This window comes from Nothoprocta perdicaria, unplaced genomic scaffold (genome assembly GCF_003342845.1).
Source record: "Nothoprocta perdicaria isolate Ctin4 unplaced genomic scaffold, notPer1 scaffold_125, whole genome shotgun sequence".
Lineage (NCBI taxonomy): Eukaryota > Metazoa > Chordata > Aves > Tinamiformes > Tinamidae > Nothoprocta > Nothoprocta perdicaria.
The window spans coordinates 1,628,527-1,648,526 of record NW_020454372.1 but is presented as its reverse complement, the minus strand read 5'-3'; the positions used below and the strand labels follow the sequence as shown (position 1 = coordinate 1,648,526).

The 20,000-nt window shown below is 35.7% G+C and overlaps 1 protein-coding gene across 1 annotated transcript in view; it reads left to right on the top strand.

Moving 5' to 3' along the window:
- The window catches only part of FOXP2 (forkhead box P2), a 189,644-nt gene that overhangs the window by 163,917 nt on the left and 5,727 nt on the right, over positions 1–20,000 (top strand). Inside the window, exons 16-17 of the mRNA XM_026033219.1 lie at positions 605–674; positions 1,511–1,674. Of these exons, the coding sequence (XP_025889004.1) occupies positions 605–674; positions 1,511–1,674 (234 nt within the window). The remainder of the gene's footprint in view (positions 1–604; positions 675–1,510; positions 1,675–20,000) is intronic.

Below are 20,000 nucleotides of genomic sequence, written 5' to 3'. Positions count from 1 at the left end.
TGTAATTCCATGTGATATAGTATTTCTAGACTATTTAAAATACACTCCGTTTAATTTGCTGGAAACTAATTGATTCATTTCCAGTTATTCATTTCTATGATGATGTTTGGTCATAGTTTCTTGGCAGCAAAGAGTAACATCTTATTATTCAGTACCTTAGAGTAATTGCATATAATAGAATCGTATTTGTATCAGTGTTGGTTCAAGACTCAAGAAAACAAGTGACCCAGCAGCCATAGCTGAGGGAGACGGTCTCCAAAGTTTGAAGGCATCTCCCTCAGATTCTTAGAGGAAGGTTAGAGCCTTCCAGGGCACGACTTGGCTGCTCTGCAGAGCAAGATTCCACATGGGTCAGATTACAAAGAGTTTGTTTTGGTGATACAAGTAAATCACTGTTTTTCTGTGGATTGAACCTCTTCATCCTTCACTTCATTTCATTTTTCCTTTTAAATCTTTGGTTTTCTGAGCTGACAACAAAAACAAAAACAAAAACAAAAACAAAAACAAAAACAAAAACAAAAACAAAAAAAAAATGTATTAATCCAATGAGCCAGACAGGAATTTCTACCTGCTTTTTAAACTTTGAAAAATCATTTATTTTCAGAAGCCCAACGTTAGTGAAAAACATACCCACCAGCTTAGGCTATGGAGCAGCTCTTAATGCAAGCTTGCAGGTAAAAAAAAAWATATACTAAATTACTCTTTCTGTGCATATATTTATTATGTTCTTATATGTGGCATGTTTAATTCCTGTGCTATTATGGTTATACAGTTACCTGTATTTATGTTTATGTGGACATTATGGTCACTCTTAATAGTTGAGTTTATCATCCAAGTGAGTTGTATTACCTAGCACTGCAAGTACTAGTTCTTATTCATGCTACTTTTGATGTGAAGAAGCAAGAAGGACACCCTGTGGCAAAATCTGGAACACTCAGTTGTGCTGCAGACGTTAGATTGATAGAAGCTTTTGCAAATGCATGTGGATATGCATTAATATTTATCCAAGCTGTCATAAATGATTTCACATCATAGTGTTGGGGAACATGGTGCTCATGGCAAAAACTTTAAAGTTTAATTATAATATATAATTTTTATGCAGAAGAGGCAAATGTCAGGACTTTTTTTATTTTGAGTTAAGTTCTGGTCATTTTTTAAAGTATAGCAGCTGCCTGCATTATAAAGGAGCCATACATTGTGTGGAAGGGCATCGGGGTTAAATGTAATTCAAAGTCAAGAAATGATGTAAAACTAGAAAGTGCTATGAATATTGTAGCTTAGTTTGTAATGGAAAATAATGAAAGTCAGGTAAGAGAAACTAAAACTCGGAAGAAAGATGCTCATATTCTGAACAAGAAAATCACTGGAAAAGTTAGAAAAATCTCTGACCACCTTTTTCAGCTATGCAATATGAGCAGCTCTGTGCATGTACATTCSTATGTATGAACGTATAGAAGTGGTCAGCATGTGCATGGACTGAGAACTTTGTTTTTACTTTTCCTTTTGCTAGGCTGCCCTGGCAGAGAGTAGTTTACCATTGCTTAGTAACCCAGGACTGATAAATAACGCATCCAGTGGCTTACTGCAGGCAGTCCATGAAGATCTCAATGGTTCGCTGGATCACATTGACAGTAATGGAAACAGCAGTCCGGGCTGCTCTCCTCAGCCTCACATGTAAGTGCAGTTTGCATATTTTAAAGCAAAAAAAAAAAAAAAGCTTTTTCTCTAAGACAAAATATTATTCAAAACTGCTTTGAAACATAGGTAAGTGAAACATCTGGAATGGTATGTTGGAAACCAGACATTCAAATAGACGATGCCTGCTTCTTTACTTACTGAATAGTTACCATCCTTCAAGGTCCTTTGGTATAAGTCTATCTTTTCTCTCTCCCTCCCTCTCTCTCTCTTTTTTTTTTTTTTTTTTTTTTTTTTTTTTTTAATCTTCTCAACTTGCTTGCAAGCACAGGGGGTTTCCTTGCTGTCTGTGTGGTCATTTCCATCATTTCCACAGCTTGGTTTGTAAGATGTAGGCAGAAGGTTCACATTGGAATTAGTTGCAATTTTAACTATGAGTCTCTAAACCGTTTATGAACTGCAGTGGAGATATTGCCCATTTATATAAACCGTAAAATGCAAAGTTTAACTGTTGCCCACAGTTTGCATAGAAGCCAGTAAAGTGTAACTTTTTGCCTGTCTTATAAATCAGTGTAATTACGTATTCAACTTTAATTACTGGTGCGTCTGTATTGGCAAGGTTTATATGTTATATTTTATGCAAGACTACGATTCCTATTAATATTTAGCAGCTAACTATATCATTAATTACTCTAAAATCTTTCCCCTACCATCTTTTTAATGGAGCTGAGAGAGTGGAAGTATTAAAAATTGATGTATTGTGGATTTCAGAAATGTGTCTGAAGCTTTAGAAATGCCTGGCCTTAATCAGTGGTGTCAAACGTGGCAGTTTCTTGTTTACTAAACAGTAAAACATGTATCTTGGAGGTATTGTTTCCCAGGTTATTTATATAATAATTAGGAGTGCGATATCTAAGTAGGCTTAGATTTACGTTTACTGTAAGATGATTTTTAATTATATATACAACTGCATTCTCTTTTTTCTTTTCTGTATTTCAAATAGCTGAACCAATCTGCCTTTTTTATTCCCCTTTCTCTTTCACATTTTTAATGTTCTTTTTAACTCTAGAGTGGGATATTTAGGAGTAATAGCAAATGAAAGCAAACACTTTTAACTTATCTTCTGGTGTCTGACAAATCCATTTTGATATCTCCTTTTTTTGGAGAGATTTTTTGCCGAGTTTCTCATTTGTTTGGCATGTTCAACTATTTCTGATTATACAGAAATGTTTATTGTCCTTCATTTAATTGTTTTATTACACATTTATTCCGCTTGCCTTTGAAAATAACATACTGGGAACATTAATGTATTTTATCAGGTTCCAAACCATTACTTTTTCAAAATGGAAAAATTTGTCTTTTGGAAGTGTCTTTAGACGTATTAAATAATACAAAAGAAGTAATAAAACTTGAAGTAGAAAGAACATGAATATATGCTCTTGAGAGTAACACTACTCTAAAACAAGTAAAGTGAGCAATCAGACAAAAGTTTTTATATCCCGTGCTTTATGCTATCAACCATGCAGTGGGTAGCTTGAGGCCTTTTACTTTTAGCAGTTCTCCTGAGTATGCTAATGCTCTCTTCCTGTATAAAATGCCAAGACAATAAAACTTTAAAGAGCAAACAAGAGTTAGATCATGTGTGTTAAAAACAGCTACTTTACAGAAAAGAATGACACTTGCTATTAAAGTTGTTTTGTAACTGTTTGGCAGATATGTTTACATATACTGTGTACTGTCTGACATACTGCTGGATAAACTGAGATATCTGTGCATATGATTATGTAGATATGGCTGCATTGTATAATTATGTTTAAGGCTAAGAATTGCATATTGCAGCAGTTCTTGTCTATAAAAAAGGCAAATGACTTGAGTCACATCTCAAGGCAGTGTTCAGTCTTCCTCTCTCATTTATAGCATTTGCAAGTAGCTAGGCTTTTGGCAAAAAATAGCAATTTTAGGACTTGCAGTGGTGGCTCTTTAGATCCTTATGGCTGCACCTTGCTTAGCACTTGATAGACTGGAGCAACCAGTCTATCATCTCAGCCCATGCAAATGGGCTGAGATGCCGCTGGAGAAAGGGGCTCCCTCTTGCAGACTCTRCACCTAAAGCAGTGTCAGATTGAGGGGCTGCCATCAGACCACGAGCTGTCAGGAAGAGCTGTGTTTAAGATTAGGACTGGAGATCTGTGCGCTTGGGCTGCTGTTGCCTTTCGCTTGCTGAGGGCACAGAGAGCGTGGCAAAGGGAATGCAGTCTGCAAGGGAGTGTGGAAAGTCGGTGAAGTGAGAGGCTTGTGCAGGAGGCAGAGAACCAGGGGGAAAAAGGGACTGTTTCCTTGCTTCCACATCCATACTAGTGCATTTGGTTTTGATTAGTGCAAAGGCATTATTCTAAAAAAACAAGTAGAAAAGAGCAGCATGTGGAAAGCCAGACACATGTGAAGTAAATGCAGAAAAGAATGARGAGAAATAGATGCTAACTTTCACATTTCTGATACAGATTACACAATCCTGTTCTTTTTTAACACAGAATATTTGGTAGACTAGAAATAATTTCTCTTTTACTGCCACCACCATCCAGTTACCTGCGTCTCCCACGGAAGGTTCACCTACGAAGACGAGCGTTCATGGTGATAATTAGAGCACTTGCCTATGGAGTGGGTGGCTCTATTAATCTTCAAGGATTTGCATCTGCTGTATCCRAGGAAAGTGTACTAGCCACCATACCATGAATATGCAGAGCAATTACATTCTGCCTATCATCCTGAAGCTGCAAAGCAGACAGCAATGTCAGAGGCAAAGTTGGAGAGGAAGAGGGAAGAGGATGGGTACAATGCAGAGAGCAGAGCCTTCCATCAGCAAGGGACTGGATTCGGGTTCTAGACCAAGCTTACTGCAGTATATATGTTTGCTATTAGACCATCAGCAGGAAAATAGGAAAAAGTTTCAGTGACCAAACATCTCAGCACACTTTGTTAGCATTGTATGGTATATAGTTTTATCAGATAAATATATGGTGATGGTACATTCATATTAATATTTTTAGTAGCGTATATTTGTCATCTTAAAAAAATTGCAGGTACGTGTTCAGTAGTCAATATTTCTTTGTTTTGAGCATAAGAACATTAGCAAAGAAATTTCCTTTGCTGCAATACTTCCTATTGAGTGTCAGAAAATGGGGAAGTTATTCCACCCGTGGATTTGAACCTGGTTCTTCACACGTGGTTTTCCGAATCAATGTAATGACAGCAGTTCTACTGATCAGCTTATCCAATCTGTAGACAGGTTGTCTAATGTAAGTGGGTGAGTTAGCCTGCTTAGGAAATTGTCTCTCTTCGTTAACTAGAAAGATACGATAGGTATATGTAATTTTAAATACCTAACATTAAAATGGATATTAAGTGCAGCAAATCCCAGACAGTGTATTTGTGGCAGTGGCACTTTAAAAACAGTTCTGCTTGGGGACCAATGTATAATCTACTTCATTTCTTAGATGTAGAGGATACATAGTGGTCTCTGTGGAAAATACTGAGGTTAAGTTTTAGATAATCAGTATGATCATGGCCTGGCAATTAAGAAATTTAAAATGCTGATAATTACACATGGCATCTGAAATTTTCTGCTGCCTTCCCAGGTTGCGTTTCCAGTTTGATGAAAGATGATAAATCCATGGTCTTGTAGCATTCCACTAGTAGGATCCCTAATCCTAGGTATACTTSCTCTATTTCAACAGCAGTAAATCCAAGTTCTGCCTTCGTTTAGTCTTCAAATCCAGTTCCTATTAGGTTTAGCTCCCCTGACATAAATCTTTACTAAGAAAATACATTACTCATAGTAGGCATATGTTCTCTGTCACTGTGGGCACATGTTCATATGTCCTGTCCAAATTTCCAGTTTCCTTTAATGTGTCAAACAATTATCTTTTCATTTAGGTCCACACTTAAGACTGTTTCCTTTTTTGAATTTGGAATTCTTCTCCAAAATTACTGAGTTTTGCCTGAAAAGCTACAGGATTCAGATTAATAGCAGCACAGACAACAGAGGATTATGTCATTCTATGTATTGAAATATAACTATTTGTGCAAAACTAGATGCCGCTAATCTTTTATGAAAGTTATTAGTCTGTCATCTCTACTGTTCTTGAAAGTAAGTAGAACAACATATTGATACAAAAAATACTACTCTCCTTGCTTTATTCTAATGTCAAGCAGTGACTACTGATTCCCTCATTAACAAAAAAAGGAGAATTTTTCAAGTTTTTTTTGCTAACCAAGTTGACTGGCCAGAGCAAAGTCCCATTAGTCTCATAGTGATGCAGGTACCATGGAATCAAATGTTATGAATGAATGAATGAATGAATGAATGAATGAATGAATGAATGAATGAATGAAAAGAGGGGAAAGAAAAAGGAGGCAAGAACAAATTCTTATCATCACAAGATTGCCTACTAGGAAATTAAAAAAAAAAAAAGAAAGATCACATTCAAGTGTATAGTTATAGTATAAAAAGCCATGGCAGAGCCATGGTAACCAACAGCAAGGTAAAAAATCACTGGTTTAAATCACAAAAAGAAAAGGTGCATGTCTTTATGGTATAAATGGATTTGTAAATTAAAAGAAAAAAAGTGATACCACCAAACAATTGCAGTTAAACCTGATGGACATGGGAATCTAGAAAAAGTGTAAAGAAAAAGTGTAAAACTTCCATAGTTTATGACACAGTGATATCATTGGACAAGATATTTGTCCAGTATTCAAGGTCAATAATGGTAGTGCATGCACTAGCACTGCACAACTTTTTAACTAGGATTCCAGGACTCATATACTCCTGGGGAGTTTTGAAGGAATTTGGAAGTCTGTCCTTTTAGAGCCAGTAAGTGTGGATTTGTAAATGAAAGCCAGGCATCATTATAAAGTCAACTCAGTGCTGTTATTTTTCCTGTACCTCCAGTTGTGTGTTCAGTGGTACTCCCAGCAAAAGGAAATAACAGGGCTAAAGATTAAATTCAACTACTTTTCTGTCTATATTTTTATATTATATTGATCGCTCTGCAATGATTCTTGCAACAGGCATGGACCGTTGTGGCTTGCTACCAGAACACTTATTGCATCTGTTTTGCATGTGTTCATATTTTGGCAAATTCATCATTTGAAATTCCATTTTACTTAACTATATAAATTAGGAGAGAAAAGGTAAAAATTTAAACTGCAAAGCTGTCCATAGCAGTTTAGGAAAGAAAAAGAAAATAGTCATTAGAAAAACTCTGAGAACTGTATTCTCACATAGGGAACATGGATTAAAACTCTATTAAAACATGTATTAAAACTCACAGCTGCTTATTTAGTAAGGAGTAGGAGAAGTTAACATGAGACATAAGGAAGTTAAATCTCCTACTGGTGAGGTTTTGTGGAATGACAGTGTCATCATGTGCTCCCCATGTTCATACTTTATGAGAATGCATACTGATGACAACAGGAAGAATGTTGTCCCAATTGATATGTTAAAATATTATATTTTTTAACATCAAATTCAGAGTCCTAGGGAATAATTAATTTCATACTATTTTCTAGAATTTTAATTATTAAATATATTTTTAAGTACAATAAAGAACAGAAGTAATTCTTGGAAATCACTTTTTTTTCATATAATCAGCCACATATATGACTCTCAGTGTTCTGTGTTTAGGGTTGCTTTAGTGTTGTATTCTCTTTTGAAGACTAGAATTGTTTGAAGCCACATATCAAGAAATATATGTATATCCTAAGATGCTTAAAGCTGTTTCTAAAAAAGGTTGTGTCAGGTTGTTGTAAGGAAGAAAAAATTTTGCCCAAATGAACAATTATAAGAGCGAATCTGAGATAAATTAGGAGAAAAAAAAAGAGAACATTTCCTCTGTAGTCCTTCGTCTTCAGTTCTGTCTGTGAAAGGACGAGTTCCAACCATGTGTGGTTTCAGTCCCTTTGCCTTTGTATTCTGCTGTCGTTCCCAACCCTGCTTCTTTACCTTTCCCACTCCTGCCCTGACTGGATCATTTCTCTTTGCACTTCTATCTGCATAATCATCAAACTTGTTATTTTTTTCAAACTTTTTTATCTTTAAATTTTATTCCCAGAGGCAACTCTGATTATTCTGCTCTAAGATCATTTACTTTTGAGGTGCTTCAGTTTGAAAGCATTCCATTGTCAGGTCGTTCCCATATCTGATTATTCCAGTCCCCCACTGTTAAGCTTTCACACCACTTACAGTAGGTTACCTCTCATTCCAGTTTTAATCCCTTTCATTCCCTTGTTTCTTTAACTTCATAATGTTCCAATCCCCTGTCTTTCCTCTTTTTTTCTTTTTTTTTTCTTTCTTCTTCTCTTTTTTTTTTTTTTTTGGTTATCATATCATTGTCCCATTTCATGATCTCTTTGCATTTACCTTGGAGGCTTGTTCATTTCTAGGAGATTGCAATGATCCAAGCCATTCATTGTACAAGGCTTGACATAGAGTATAAGAAAATAAACTCTGAAAACACATCAATTAACAGGGCTGCAACAAACATTATTAAACAGGTGAGAAACGTGTAATTGAGCTGACAAAGTTATARCACATGCAGTATTTCTGGGTATCCTTTTTCATCAAAAATGTTTCACCTGATCACCTGGTATTTTAATGCCTGTTGGAAATTTTGTTTCACACATTTTTATTCATAAACCTAACATAAGGAGAAAAGATAATGGGCAAAGAGGCTTTATGACAATAGTTGATTTTTATTTTTATATTAAAAGAGCAAGAGCTAAGAATCATAGAATCTTTTGTCTGAGTGTATTCCAGTAGAATGAAACTCCRTTGAGAGAATAAGCAGTTAAATAATTTTGACTTTGCTTGACTCTGCAAAGGATCTGAAAGGGACAGGCATATCCAGTAATTCAGTGTTTTATCATATTATTTTCTTACCATTACATTTTTGATGTCTTTACTACTTTTATGGATCGTGATACAGTAAACTTTGAGTTGCGACTGCCTCCTCACTGCCAGTCATATATGGACACTAATACAAAAGTATGCAGTGATTAATAATGCATTTTGCCATTGCTGTTGACAAAGTTTTGCACTAAAATTATATATTCTTCTTTTTATATATATTGCATTAATTTTAAGTTCATTTGTTCTCTATATTTTGCTTCTGATAATCAATTTTCTTATCTTTCAAGGCAGAGTTTCATTCAGTCCTTTATCATTTCCTTTTTAGCTTCTTGAATGTTACATGTGCTTACTTTCGATCAGTAGTTGCTATTTCTTCGCATCTTTCCAGCCACAACTGTTGCACTTTTGCAGTTCATTCCCAAAGCTCTTGGCAAAAAGATCACTCCAGAGATACGGTGTCTTCAGCTGCTTTCAGCTGAAACATGTCAGATCCCACAGCATGGCTTGTAGATGCTGGTGGGCACCTGTGGGGTTTCACAGAATCTTTTTGGAAGCTGCTTTGCTGCAAACTTTGTGGCACTGCTGTTACAAATTCTCAGTGTATGAGCAAGGTATTTATGCTCATCACTTATAGGGTCTGGATAAGAGAATCCAGCATCCTCAGGAGTTTTACAGATATTTAAAATGTGTTTGAAATTATGCACCTAAATTTTCTCTGCAATGTGTTTGGGTACTTATACATCTGGTTTGAGACTCCTGTCTTTGTATAACACTGAAACTGAGATGATAGCAGTGTTATTAACCATATATTTCTAAAACTACYTATATATTTCTAAAACTGCTTATATACTTAAAAGCATTATCAACCTTTCATGATTGTCTTTGGATTTAGAGGAARTGTAACATTATAAAAAGTCTTTTAAAGCAGGCTCTTTCTCTCCAGATAATATTTTCGGGGAGGTACATGAGTCCAAAATGTGTCTATAATGTGTCTATAGATTTATATATTATGTAAATAATCAAATAAAGATTTACGATAGTATCCTTTTGGTACACTTTATGCTAGTAATTTAATATCAGTTTAAATATTGATCCATAAAGAGAGAGTCACTGAAAAATCATTATGTTGGGAAAGGGTAATTCTATTGCTTAGTCTTTAGAATTGGTTGAAATCACTTCACAAATTTTAAAGGAAAATTAGACATGAAAATTTTTAGCCTTTTAATGAGTTTATAGAAAGGCTTCATCTCAATGAGAAATTGCATGTGTAGAGCACATTAAGATAATCAAATCTCAAGATGACTGAAGGTATGAATATACATAGTGAAGACTATATACAAAAGCACTGTTCTCGATCGTCTGGCAAAGTACAGTTAGTGAAATGTTCTCTTGGCATCTAACAGCACTCTGCAATTTAAAACAGTGCTGACAAGGTCTGCATGTAGTACATGCCCTGATGTAGTCTCTGTTAGGGTTATTGCTGCAGTACTGCTCTGGTTTTCTAATGGTTTTCTCCAACTGAGTAATTATATTAAATGTATTTCTTTAATTAGACCAAACAAATCAAGCAGAGCCCCTCCTTTACCCAGGTTAACGAAGATGCCTCATACCCATTATTGATGACATTGCAGAGCTTTTGCATGATCATGAGCTCTCAAGAATCATTTCCAACAACTTGAATAAACTTTTAATGGATATGTTTAAGGAGAAATGTTTCTCTGATGCAGTATTTCATTGTGATAATAGTACTCGTGGTAATTAGGGGCTTCCCCCAACTTAGTCCTTGTTTCTTTACCCATTTCATCTCAGTCTTTATTCCTTGTAAGCATGGCATTATCAGAGATCATAGTTGAAAAATGTTCTCTGAGTTTTAATCTTCGCTTTCTTCTCAGAATGCAGGAATTAGGGCTCATATGGTCCACTGTTTCCTACTTACTTGCTGTTCCTTACTTAAATAATCTTGCTGAGATTTGAAAGCCTTTGCAGAACTTAATTCTTCTGATAATTAGAAGTCATATTACCATTTTTCATTCTTCCTGTTTATTTCCCAAATGTGGAAAATTTCAGTCTTCATTTTTATAGCTGAACAAGCTGTTTCTGATACGGTAGACTGTCCATTCTTCTCACGTTTCTAGCAGTCATTCCATAACACTACTTAAAGTGCTTTTTTTGTTGGTTTTTTTCTTTTCAATATTCCAAGCATATAATATGTTTCTTCGTATGCCTTTTTTTTTTGAGGAAAAAAAAAAATCTTCTAGCTCTCTGTTAATGAGAAAAAATCAGCAATTTTTTTGTGGTTTATTGGCATAGCACAGTATTAGAGGATGGACTGGGGAACTTATTGTGGTTAATGCTGTACAAAAGTAAAACAAAAAAACACTTCACCCATACACTCTCTCTCTCTCTTTCTCACACACACACACACACACACACACACACACAGAGCTTGTGTATGAGTTTGTGATGACTGAATAAGCAGTCATTCTTAAGAAGAGACACTAGGATTTGTAGTAGATCACTAATAGGATATGTGTTTCCAAAGGTGCATGGTTTTGAAAGCATATTTGGATGCCCAAACAGGAAAGGTGTATGTAAAAGCAATCTTTGACTTCAGCTAGTTCTTTTAATAAGCCTTCAACTGGAGAACGTCTTAGACATGCTTCAAAAATGGTAGAAGGGAGCTTCCATTTTGTAGCTTACTTGTATCATCCTTCAACAGAAGATGGGGTCAATGGGCAATTGTCATCTTATAGTGGTAAACTGTTCTCTTTCCCATAGCTTTGCACGGTATGGCAGAAATATATGAGAGAAGGGCCTCTTCTGAAAACTAAGGACCAAAAATATGAGATTTTTTAGTTGAGAAGAAAGAAACTGAGGGTAAAAGATGAAGGCTGTTGTCTTCAGAATGCTGGTGCAGAGAAGATGGGAATGAACTTGTCTATTGGGAATGGGGCAAGAAATTATTGATTAATACTTCAGCAAGGAGGAGTTATAGACACTGGGGGAAAAAAAAAAAGGAGAAAAACTTTCTGATTGGAAAATAATGAAGATCTGTAATAGATACTTAGACTTTGGGACCTCTGTTACTGGAGGCTTCTAAGAACAAATTAGAGAAGCTTCTGTCAGGAGCGGCTTAGGTATAAATGATCCTATCTTAGGGAAGGAGAAAGAGAATGAAGGTGCAGAGGCTACCTAACCTCTTGACATCCCTCCCAGCCCTATTTTCTATGATTCTTACAATAAATCTGAAAAAAGGTAAAAAGTTGATTTTTTTCAAGTATGCTATTTCTCGCTAGATTGTCCAAGTCCATTTACTTTGTAATGTGGAACAGCTGTCATAGCTAAATATCTTCAACCACTGTTACTTTTAAGACTGAATGAACCCTGGCCTTGAAGAAAATTATGCAGTGAGTATAAGACTCAACTAAGGCAAGAAATGTCAGCCAGGGCTCAGTGCAGGGAGCCTTACACAGGTCAGTTTGACCCCTTTGTCCCTACTGAGTGTGACGTACAGTTCTACTTGTTAAATGTTGTCATCAGCTATTCAGCAAAACGCAGACTGAAGGGCTGGATGTTCCCCAGAGTAGTCCTAGCAGGCACAGCTAGTCATCACTTCAATCCCTATAACTTAAACATGGACAAAATAAAACAGAAAACAATGCTGCAATAAACTTAACATGGAAAGATAAAGCGTATTGGTAATGTAACATGGAATGTTTTTAAATACACCCATCAAACAAACCCTTGAATTAACATTTTTAGAAAGAATTGTTCCAGGGAAGTGAGTGCAGTGCTATTTAATACCTTGCTGCTGTATTAGAACAAAATTTTTAGGTGCCGGAGTGGAAAAATGTTGATGATTAGATTATGAAATGTGAAAGAAGTGTRCTGGAAATGTTAGTAAAAGGAAATTATTTTTAGCATTGTTGTCCCGCGCTATCTGTGTGATTAGCTATATGCTTCCCAAGATAGCAGATTCTTTACAGAKGTAAAGGTTTTCAGCAGAAATAGAAAAAAAAATCTTATGTAGCCTATATACAGTGTGGTGAAAATATACATAATACAATCCACATTTTCTTCCTGGATCCCTGAATATCTTTCCGATTTTTGCACAGGGAACATTTACCTGCTCTATTCCAAACAGTACTGAGACATTTAGTTGTTGCTGTTAAGTTTCTGTATAAAAGAATAATTTCTTAAAACTTCTTAACCAATAGATATTTTTGAGCAATTCCAATTCACAGCCTTTTTTTCATGTGCTGTGTTGTTCTCTGGCTTGCTCTTTTTGGATGTTTCTTCAGCAACCAGAAAGTATTCAGACCTTCAAATCTCTTGTACTTAGTCACTTTCCTTTCAATTTTTATCTTAAAAAAATTCCTGTGCTCTTTCTGCCTAATCCCTCTATTTGTTTAACATGTTAACTTTTGACGTTTGAACTACATGCAGTTGAGAATTTGAAAGACTTTAGAGGCCTGTGCCCTAAGCTAATTTCTAGTCAAGTTTCTACTTTTTGTGGTTATATCACAGAAAAAAATACATTTGTTTAGGCACCAAAGGGAGCAAGACAATGTCAAGGCTGAGAATTTTAGTAACAGTTACTAGAATCAAAAAATTGAGGTCATSTTCTTAATCAGAACTCGATTCCAAAAAAATCAGATCCCTTAAGAAGGGCTAATTGTGCCTCATTTGAAATTTAAAGAAAATATATTGCTAATATGTCAGTTTTCTGGTAAGATCTTTCCTTTATCTATTGTTCAAAGATTTCATATGACAGTTTTGCAGCTGAAAATACATCAATGCCTATATATTGCCTTGACATTTTCTTGTCAGGTTAGAAAACATTCATGAAGACTTAGTCATTTATGTAATAATGTATCAATATAATAATTTTAGAAATAAAAGTTTTTATCAATGATTTTTTTTTTAATGAGAGAGAGAGAGGATTTGTTTTTRTTTTTGTTTTGCTTAAAGGAAAATGAAAGATTTTTTTCCATGAGGGCATCAGCAAATCTGTCAATTACTAAATTTCTTTACTATGTGAAAATTGCTGTCTATATTTGTACACCGATAAAAACAAGAGAGCGACTACAGGTATATATTTAGTTTTTATTTTTACATTTTCAGTATTTTTTCCAGGCCAAAATGATTGCTTATTGTAAGGGTGAAAATATTCTAAAAGGTCAGCCTGATTTACTTTCCATTTAGRTGTGCCATTTTGAATTTTAAATTCAAAGTCCATATTGAGTTGTGCTTAGAATAGGAACTGCAAGTTCCAGCTGTCTCTGGCTTAAGTTAACCAGTTTGTGCTTTGGTGTGCTTGGGCAGGATTGTGTTGTTAATACCTTCTTCAAGGGTATTGATGAATAATAGCATTCAAAGTATCAATCAAGCAAGAAAATGTCTTCTTTGTTATGGCAGGAATAATTGGGAATGTGTCTACAATACAAAGAACACTGGTTCTTTGTATAATACAAATACAGTGTATTAAATATATATATTGTAAGTACGTATATAAATATGTATTGTATAATATAAATATAAACATTTCAGTGTTTATAGAAACATTGAAACAATACATAATATGATGTAATAATATAATGTCATAAATGGGAAATAGGATGTAATAGGAATAGGATATAGGAAATAGGAATGGGATGTAAGGTAATAAATAGGAAATCAACTCTCTAGTTTTGCAGGTTTTAAAGACAGCGATAGATTTACCCACACTCATTCTTGCTCTCATCTGACTTGACACACACGAGAAACCAGGCGACCACTGATCATGAGTCAGTCGTCACTTGTTCTAGTGCATGCACCTCAAATCTGCTTTTGGAGTCTGCAGATGTGCCTGCCAGGCTGCCAGCTAGACCTATTGCTTTCCCTTTCCTGTCAGCCCAGTGCAGCTCCGGGCTTCACCATAGTAAGTGTGATCTCCTTGTCGGGAGTAAGATAAAGAGAAATCTGTCTTGAAGTTACTTGCTTTACCCCAACACTGCAATTGAGTGAAGGCTGCAGGTTTTCTGTTTTTTCCTCCACAGACAACCCAGGTTGGAAGGGTTGTCACTCAAAAGTAACATGTTGGAAAAGAACGTCGAGCAAAGTCCCCTTGCAGCAGTGCTTTTCCAAGCATGAAATTTCCAGGTTTTTTTCCAACAGGATGTTGTTGCTCTGTCCCCTCTCAGTGCAAGGAGGTGACATGCCCACAGCTGCATGACAGGAGGGTGCAGCAATAGAACCTTCCTCTCGTTCTTGCTTGAAGCTGGAGATTTGCTTACAAGCTTTGCTTCATCTAGAAATAATGGCACTTCTTCAACATTTCATTCATAAAAATACAGGGGGACGGGTGGGGAGAAGTGATTCCTGATGCTCAAGGAAGAATAATAATGGATTCTGTAAACAGTTGTAGCATTACTGAATTTGTATTTAATTACTCATCTAATATGCTTCCTTCCCTTTCTTAGTATTTGGATTAAGATCTCCAGAAATGGCTGTTAATAGTCACATCAATAAACGTTTTGCCTCTACTTAAGAAAAACATATTTTTATGTATTAAATTGGAAAGAAACAAAGTTATATGTGGAACAGAAATACTGTGTTAAAATACTGTAGGATTTGTCTGCATCCATTTGCCAAGGCACTACTAGTCTATGTCTACTAGAAAAAGAAAGTCAAACAAACCAATTAATACATCTGTATAGTAATGAAAAATATTTTACCAAAAGTATTTGGTGAAAATTAATCTTCTCTTAGRAAACTCTAAAGAATTTCACAGCTTTAAAAATGAGTGAAACAGATTTTTAAATAATATGTGTTTCAACAGGTTACATTGGGAAAATATTTTATAAAATGTTGGATGATAACACACACACAAAAAAGGAAGTCTTCAGAAAGCCAAGATTTTTGCAGTGAAAATTGAAAATATTCTTCAAACAATAAAACTTAGAATTATACAGGAGTTACTTTAGCCACAATTTTCTGTGCCCTATTGACTTGAATTTATGAAATTTCAGACTTTTACAACTTGAARAATTCTGTAGCTGTGGCTCTTTTAATGTCTTCTCTCAAAGCATACACAAAACTCTCTATTTTGAACCAAAATTGTACGTATAGTTGCCAAAATCATACTTACAGTTGAGGATGTCTGCAGCGTGAAAGAATTGAGTGTGGTGTGAGTAAGAAGTATAAATGGAAACAGAAATTGCGAGTGTCTAGCATAAGCGGTTACACTGGAACTGGATCGAATTGTCCCTTCATTTAGTTGGGAAGAAGGTTAAAGTTCTTCAATCACTACTTTTACATTTTTTCAGACTTTTAAAAACCTCCATTACTTTAACAAGGGAAAAAACTTTACAAGAAATAATTAGCATAGGTTCTCATACCACACATGCTCTATTCCATGCCTTAAAAAATTTCMAGATCAGAAGCTGTTCAGTCACAAAGATTCCTTTGGGGGAACTTGTTCTTCTGCTCAGCTCCAGAACCTTTGCAATTCTTKTATGCTTGTACAGGACATCACCAGGAAAGCTGCTGCATCAATAGCATCATAGTTGCATAGGAAAAAGCCTGGAAGGGATTTCAAGACATTATTGGATATCCTAGTAAGAAACTCCCTAGTGTTACTGAGTGCCTAAGTCACCGTAGCAATACAAAATAGTTCCAACTGGAACATAGCAAAATATTAAAAAATGCCCGGTCTTTTAGATTGGTTATTKTAACCACTATATGGAATAAAAAATGCTCTAAAAAATCTTCAAAAATTACATGACTTGCTGCAGACCATATGCTTTGCTACAAAGCTAACACCAAACACATCGTCCTAGTCAGCTTTTCTCACTTCATGTGTGCTGCCTCCTCAATACAAAGCCAAAGGCAGAGTCCTTTTTTAGTGCCTGTCATTACATTGACTTAATAGTCTGAGAAATTATCTCTCTCTCTTGATCATGACATCCCACAGCACTTTCCCTTAGCTGATTTTACCAGGACATTTGAGAGTCTGGTTGTACCAGAGGACGCGTATCTGAACTATAAAATTTGTTTCATGGGAATCTTGGAGAGATTGTGGAGCCATCCCTACCCCTTTCAAGATTCCACACACCTTTTTGTTACCTTTGGCTTTCTCTTCCTTTTTTTTTTTATTTTTTTTTTTTATTTTTTTAATAATTTATCCACATGAGAAATAAGCAGAGCTAGTTTAAAGAAATACAGGGAAACTGAATTTGGTAGTTGTCTGATTTGAGAGAAGGGAAGCACTCAGATGCTCTTTAGGAATCAAAGCCTKTTGTTATAAAGGCATTGTTTACTTCAGACTTCTTTATTTTCCCAAATAGTATTTTCTATTAGAAATCTGGAATGAGCGTGTGGATTTCTACTAAACCTATTTGGAGTTATTTATGTTTTGTTGTCCAGCTTTCCCATTGCTGTTTTACMGAGTTCAGTATTGCCTTACACTAAAACTGATGTGACTTGAAACCTCTGTAGAAAACATACTATCCATAATTGAGAATATTATATCAAGCATCTTTTTTCCTTGTTGACACCAGCTCAACTCAGTTTAATTAAGAAGTCATGTACTCAGTTATAGGATCTGGTGGTTTTCTTGTCAGAAGCAGCAYGCGTTCTGCTGCTTAAAAGTTGAATGTAACACTTGTTTTGCTGCCATTGCCATGATTTTAGCAGGATTTTAGTAGCTGCTATACTGAGTAGGTTTTCCCAAGGCTCAGGCTAATTTTGTGCCAGACTCAAAGACGAGTTCACCTTCTATTAGGAAAGTTACTGTAGGCTTTGGGAATTTGCCTTCATTTCTAAATATTTGGAAGTTAYTTTATACAGTCCTTCCTGGTATATATTTCTCTCTCAGCTGCCAGTCCTATTATCTTTCTTTTTCCTTTGAAGCCTCAAAAACCCTCTCCAGCAGCCTACAGACAGTCTTCATGAGGCCTCCATAAGTGTCCAGCAACTGCTACCTGTCTCCTGGCACCTGTCAGCTGTTCCAGTTAAATGTTATAAATGATGATATCCTTAAGGATGGAGTATACAGCTGGAAAACACGAGGCCTGGAAGCTGTAGTATGCCAGTGTTGGGAAGATAGAGAAAAATCTTGTATCAGTAAGGCATGCTGGAAACCCTTCTGGCATTCCGAAAAGTGAAGGCTTGAGGCAGCCATGGAGACGGTGGAACTTCATGGTATGTGAGCTGAGAGAAAGGAGAAGGCAAGGCAGGGAGATGAGCTGGCAGCCCCRCGACTCATCAGAATCCTTCTCCTATATTGGAAGGACCTCTCACAGGGAGTTTAATTTTGAAAGTAATGGGGAACAAGAATAAATTCTGTCTTGTAGCAGTAGATACACCAATTTTAAAGGCGCTGACCCTTGGAAATAACTATACTCGTTTACTTATATCTTTACCAGAAAGCTCTTTGAAGTAATTCAGCATTGCCATATTTTATTTTTGTAACTGCTGCAGGCATCTCTTCACATCCTGTGCATTACAGTATGTTGTTAGTCTTGAGCTCAGTAAGAGGTATGATTTGGCAGTGCTTGTTTAATATGACACAACTGTTTTGATGAGTATATTTGGACATGAATGACATAGTAGTTACACGGTGTTAAACAAAAAATAGAAGGAAGCAACTTTACCTCRTCATCCATTTGTCCTAGCAAATAATCAGCGATGACTTAACTAATTTTTCACAGATGTGGATCTAATCTCATTACAGTGGAGCATCCAAGGCAACCCAATCCAATGCTTTGCTCTCTCTATTATTTTTTTTTAATTCTACTGTCTGACCAGAACTTCCATTTCAGTAATCTAGGACCATCCCTCCTTGTTTTTTAAATTCAAAAAAAAAAAAAAAAAAAAAAAAATTTAGCTTTCAGTTACGTAACAGGTAAATAAGATGCCTTCAGAAGTCAGAAATCAGTAAGCTATGAATTGTTGTTAGGCTTTGAGTATTATAGCTGTTAAAGAAGGTGCATGACATTTATTTCTTCAGAATTTATATGTAAATACTCATACATTCATATGGCCATTTGTCCACTCCACTCTGGTCACCCTGCTTGCCAAAATGATAGTGCAGAATTTTACAAATAAATGTGTTTATATATATATATGTACATATTTATATTATATATAAATATTTAAAAAAAACACTTTTAAGCATATATACACAGATATATGTTATTGTAGATATGTCTTGAAGTATGCTAGCAATACTTAAACAGCGTGGGAGTTTGATAAGATATTGGGTAGAATATTTCTTTTTAGCAAGAATTGAAAAATAATTTATCCTGACTTTGCATACATAAGTAAAAATCAGACGCTGTTACACATTCTGTAGGTATCAAATGCAGACTTGAATACAGCTTTTTTTTCTTGTCAACCCATACATCCGTGAATGTGTTTATGCAGATAGTCTTACAGAATTGACAGAGGACATATTAGAAACATAACTTTCTTTTAACAATATTCCCCACCAGTAAATACTGATATTGATATTTATTGCTATTTTTCCATATTTCAAACATAATCCTCATTGCTTTGCAATATTTATCTGTTTTAATGCAATGATTCAAAGTGTTTCATCAGTTTAAGTCACATTTTATTTCCTTTTTTTTTTTTTTTTACAAACCATAGCACTGCTTAGCGTGTAGCACCACATCACTGATCCAGAAATGCATTTAAATGTGTTTTATTCTGAAACCGATGAAGAATCCTAGTGCGTTTAGCCCAGGTGCTCGCTGCTTGCAGAACAGAGTCTGTGTGATGCACCTTGCAGCATCTAAGCTTTTCATTGTGATTTTAAAGGTTTCCCTCGTCGTGGCTGTTTGTATGAATTTCTGGTGCTCTGTGGTGTCTGCATCCCCTTTGGCAGCGAAATGCAGCCAGGTGTCTGTCACTCTCACCTGCCCGGGATGCTCTGTCTTTGCTCACGAGCAAGAGCTTTGGAGAGCAATCAACGCCACTTTCCTGTCAGGGTCTTTGAACTGACAAACAAGCCCTGGTCACTGACTCTGTTCTGAAAGGCACCTAAAATGTCAGTGATTATTCTGATAAGCAAAGAGGTTCTCTTTCAAGTAAATGCACCATTCTTCTGATCACTGAAACATAAAACTAAGTATTCCAGGACATAGTTCATGATGCTGGGACAAGCATRATGTGTAACTTCTGCATGTTGTTGCTGTATTGGGCTTTTTTTTCGGCATCTGATTAAGATTCAGGTCTTCGGTTCTTTTCTCTAGCCCTCAACAAGAACAATGTGCATCAAAATAGTGATGCAGGAAGTAAAGGGAAAGAGAGGGAAAGGCTCTGCAAACCTTTAGCTGGGCTTTTGTGTAGAAGCAGCAAACCAGCAGTTGCTGCTGAAATATGTATGCTCATATTAAGTGAAGAACACGGCTTCCTCATGGTCATTTTTATTTAGCAGCTTTTAAATTACTTGTTGCTAAATAGTTTAGGA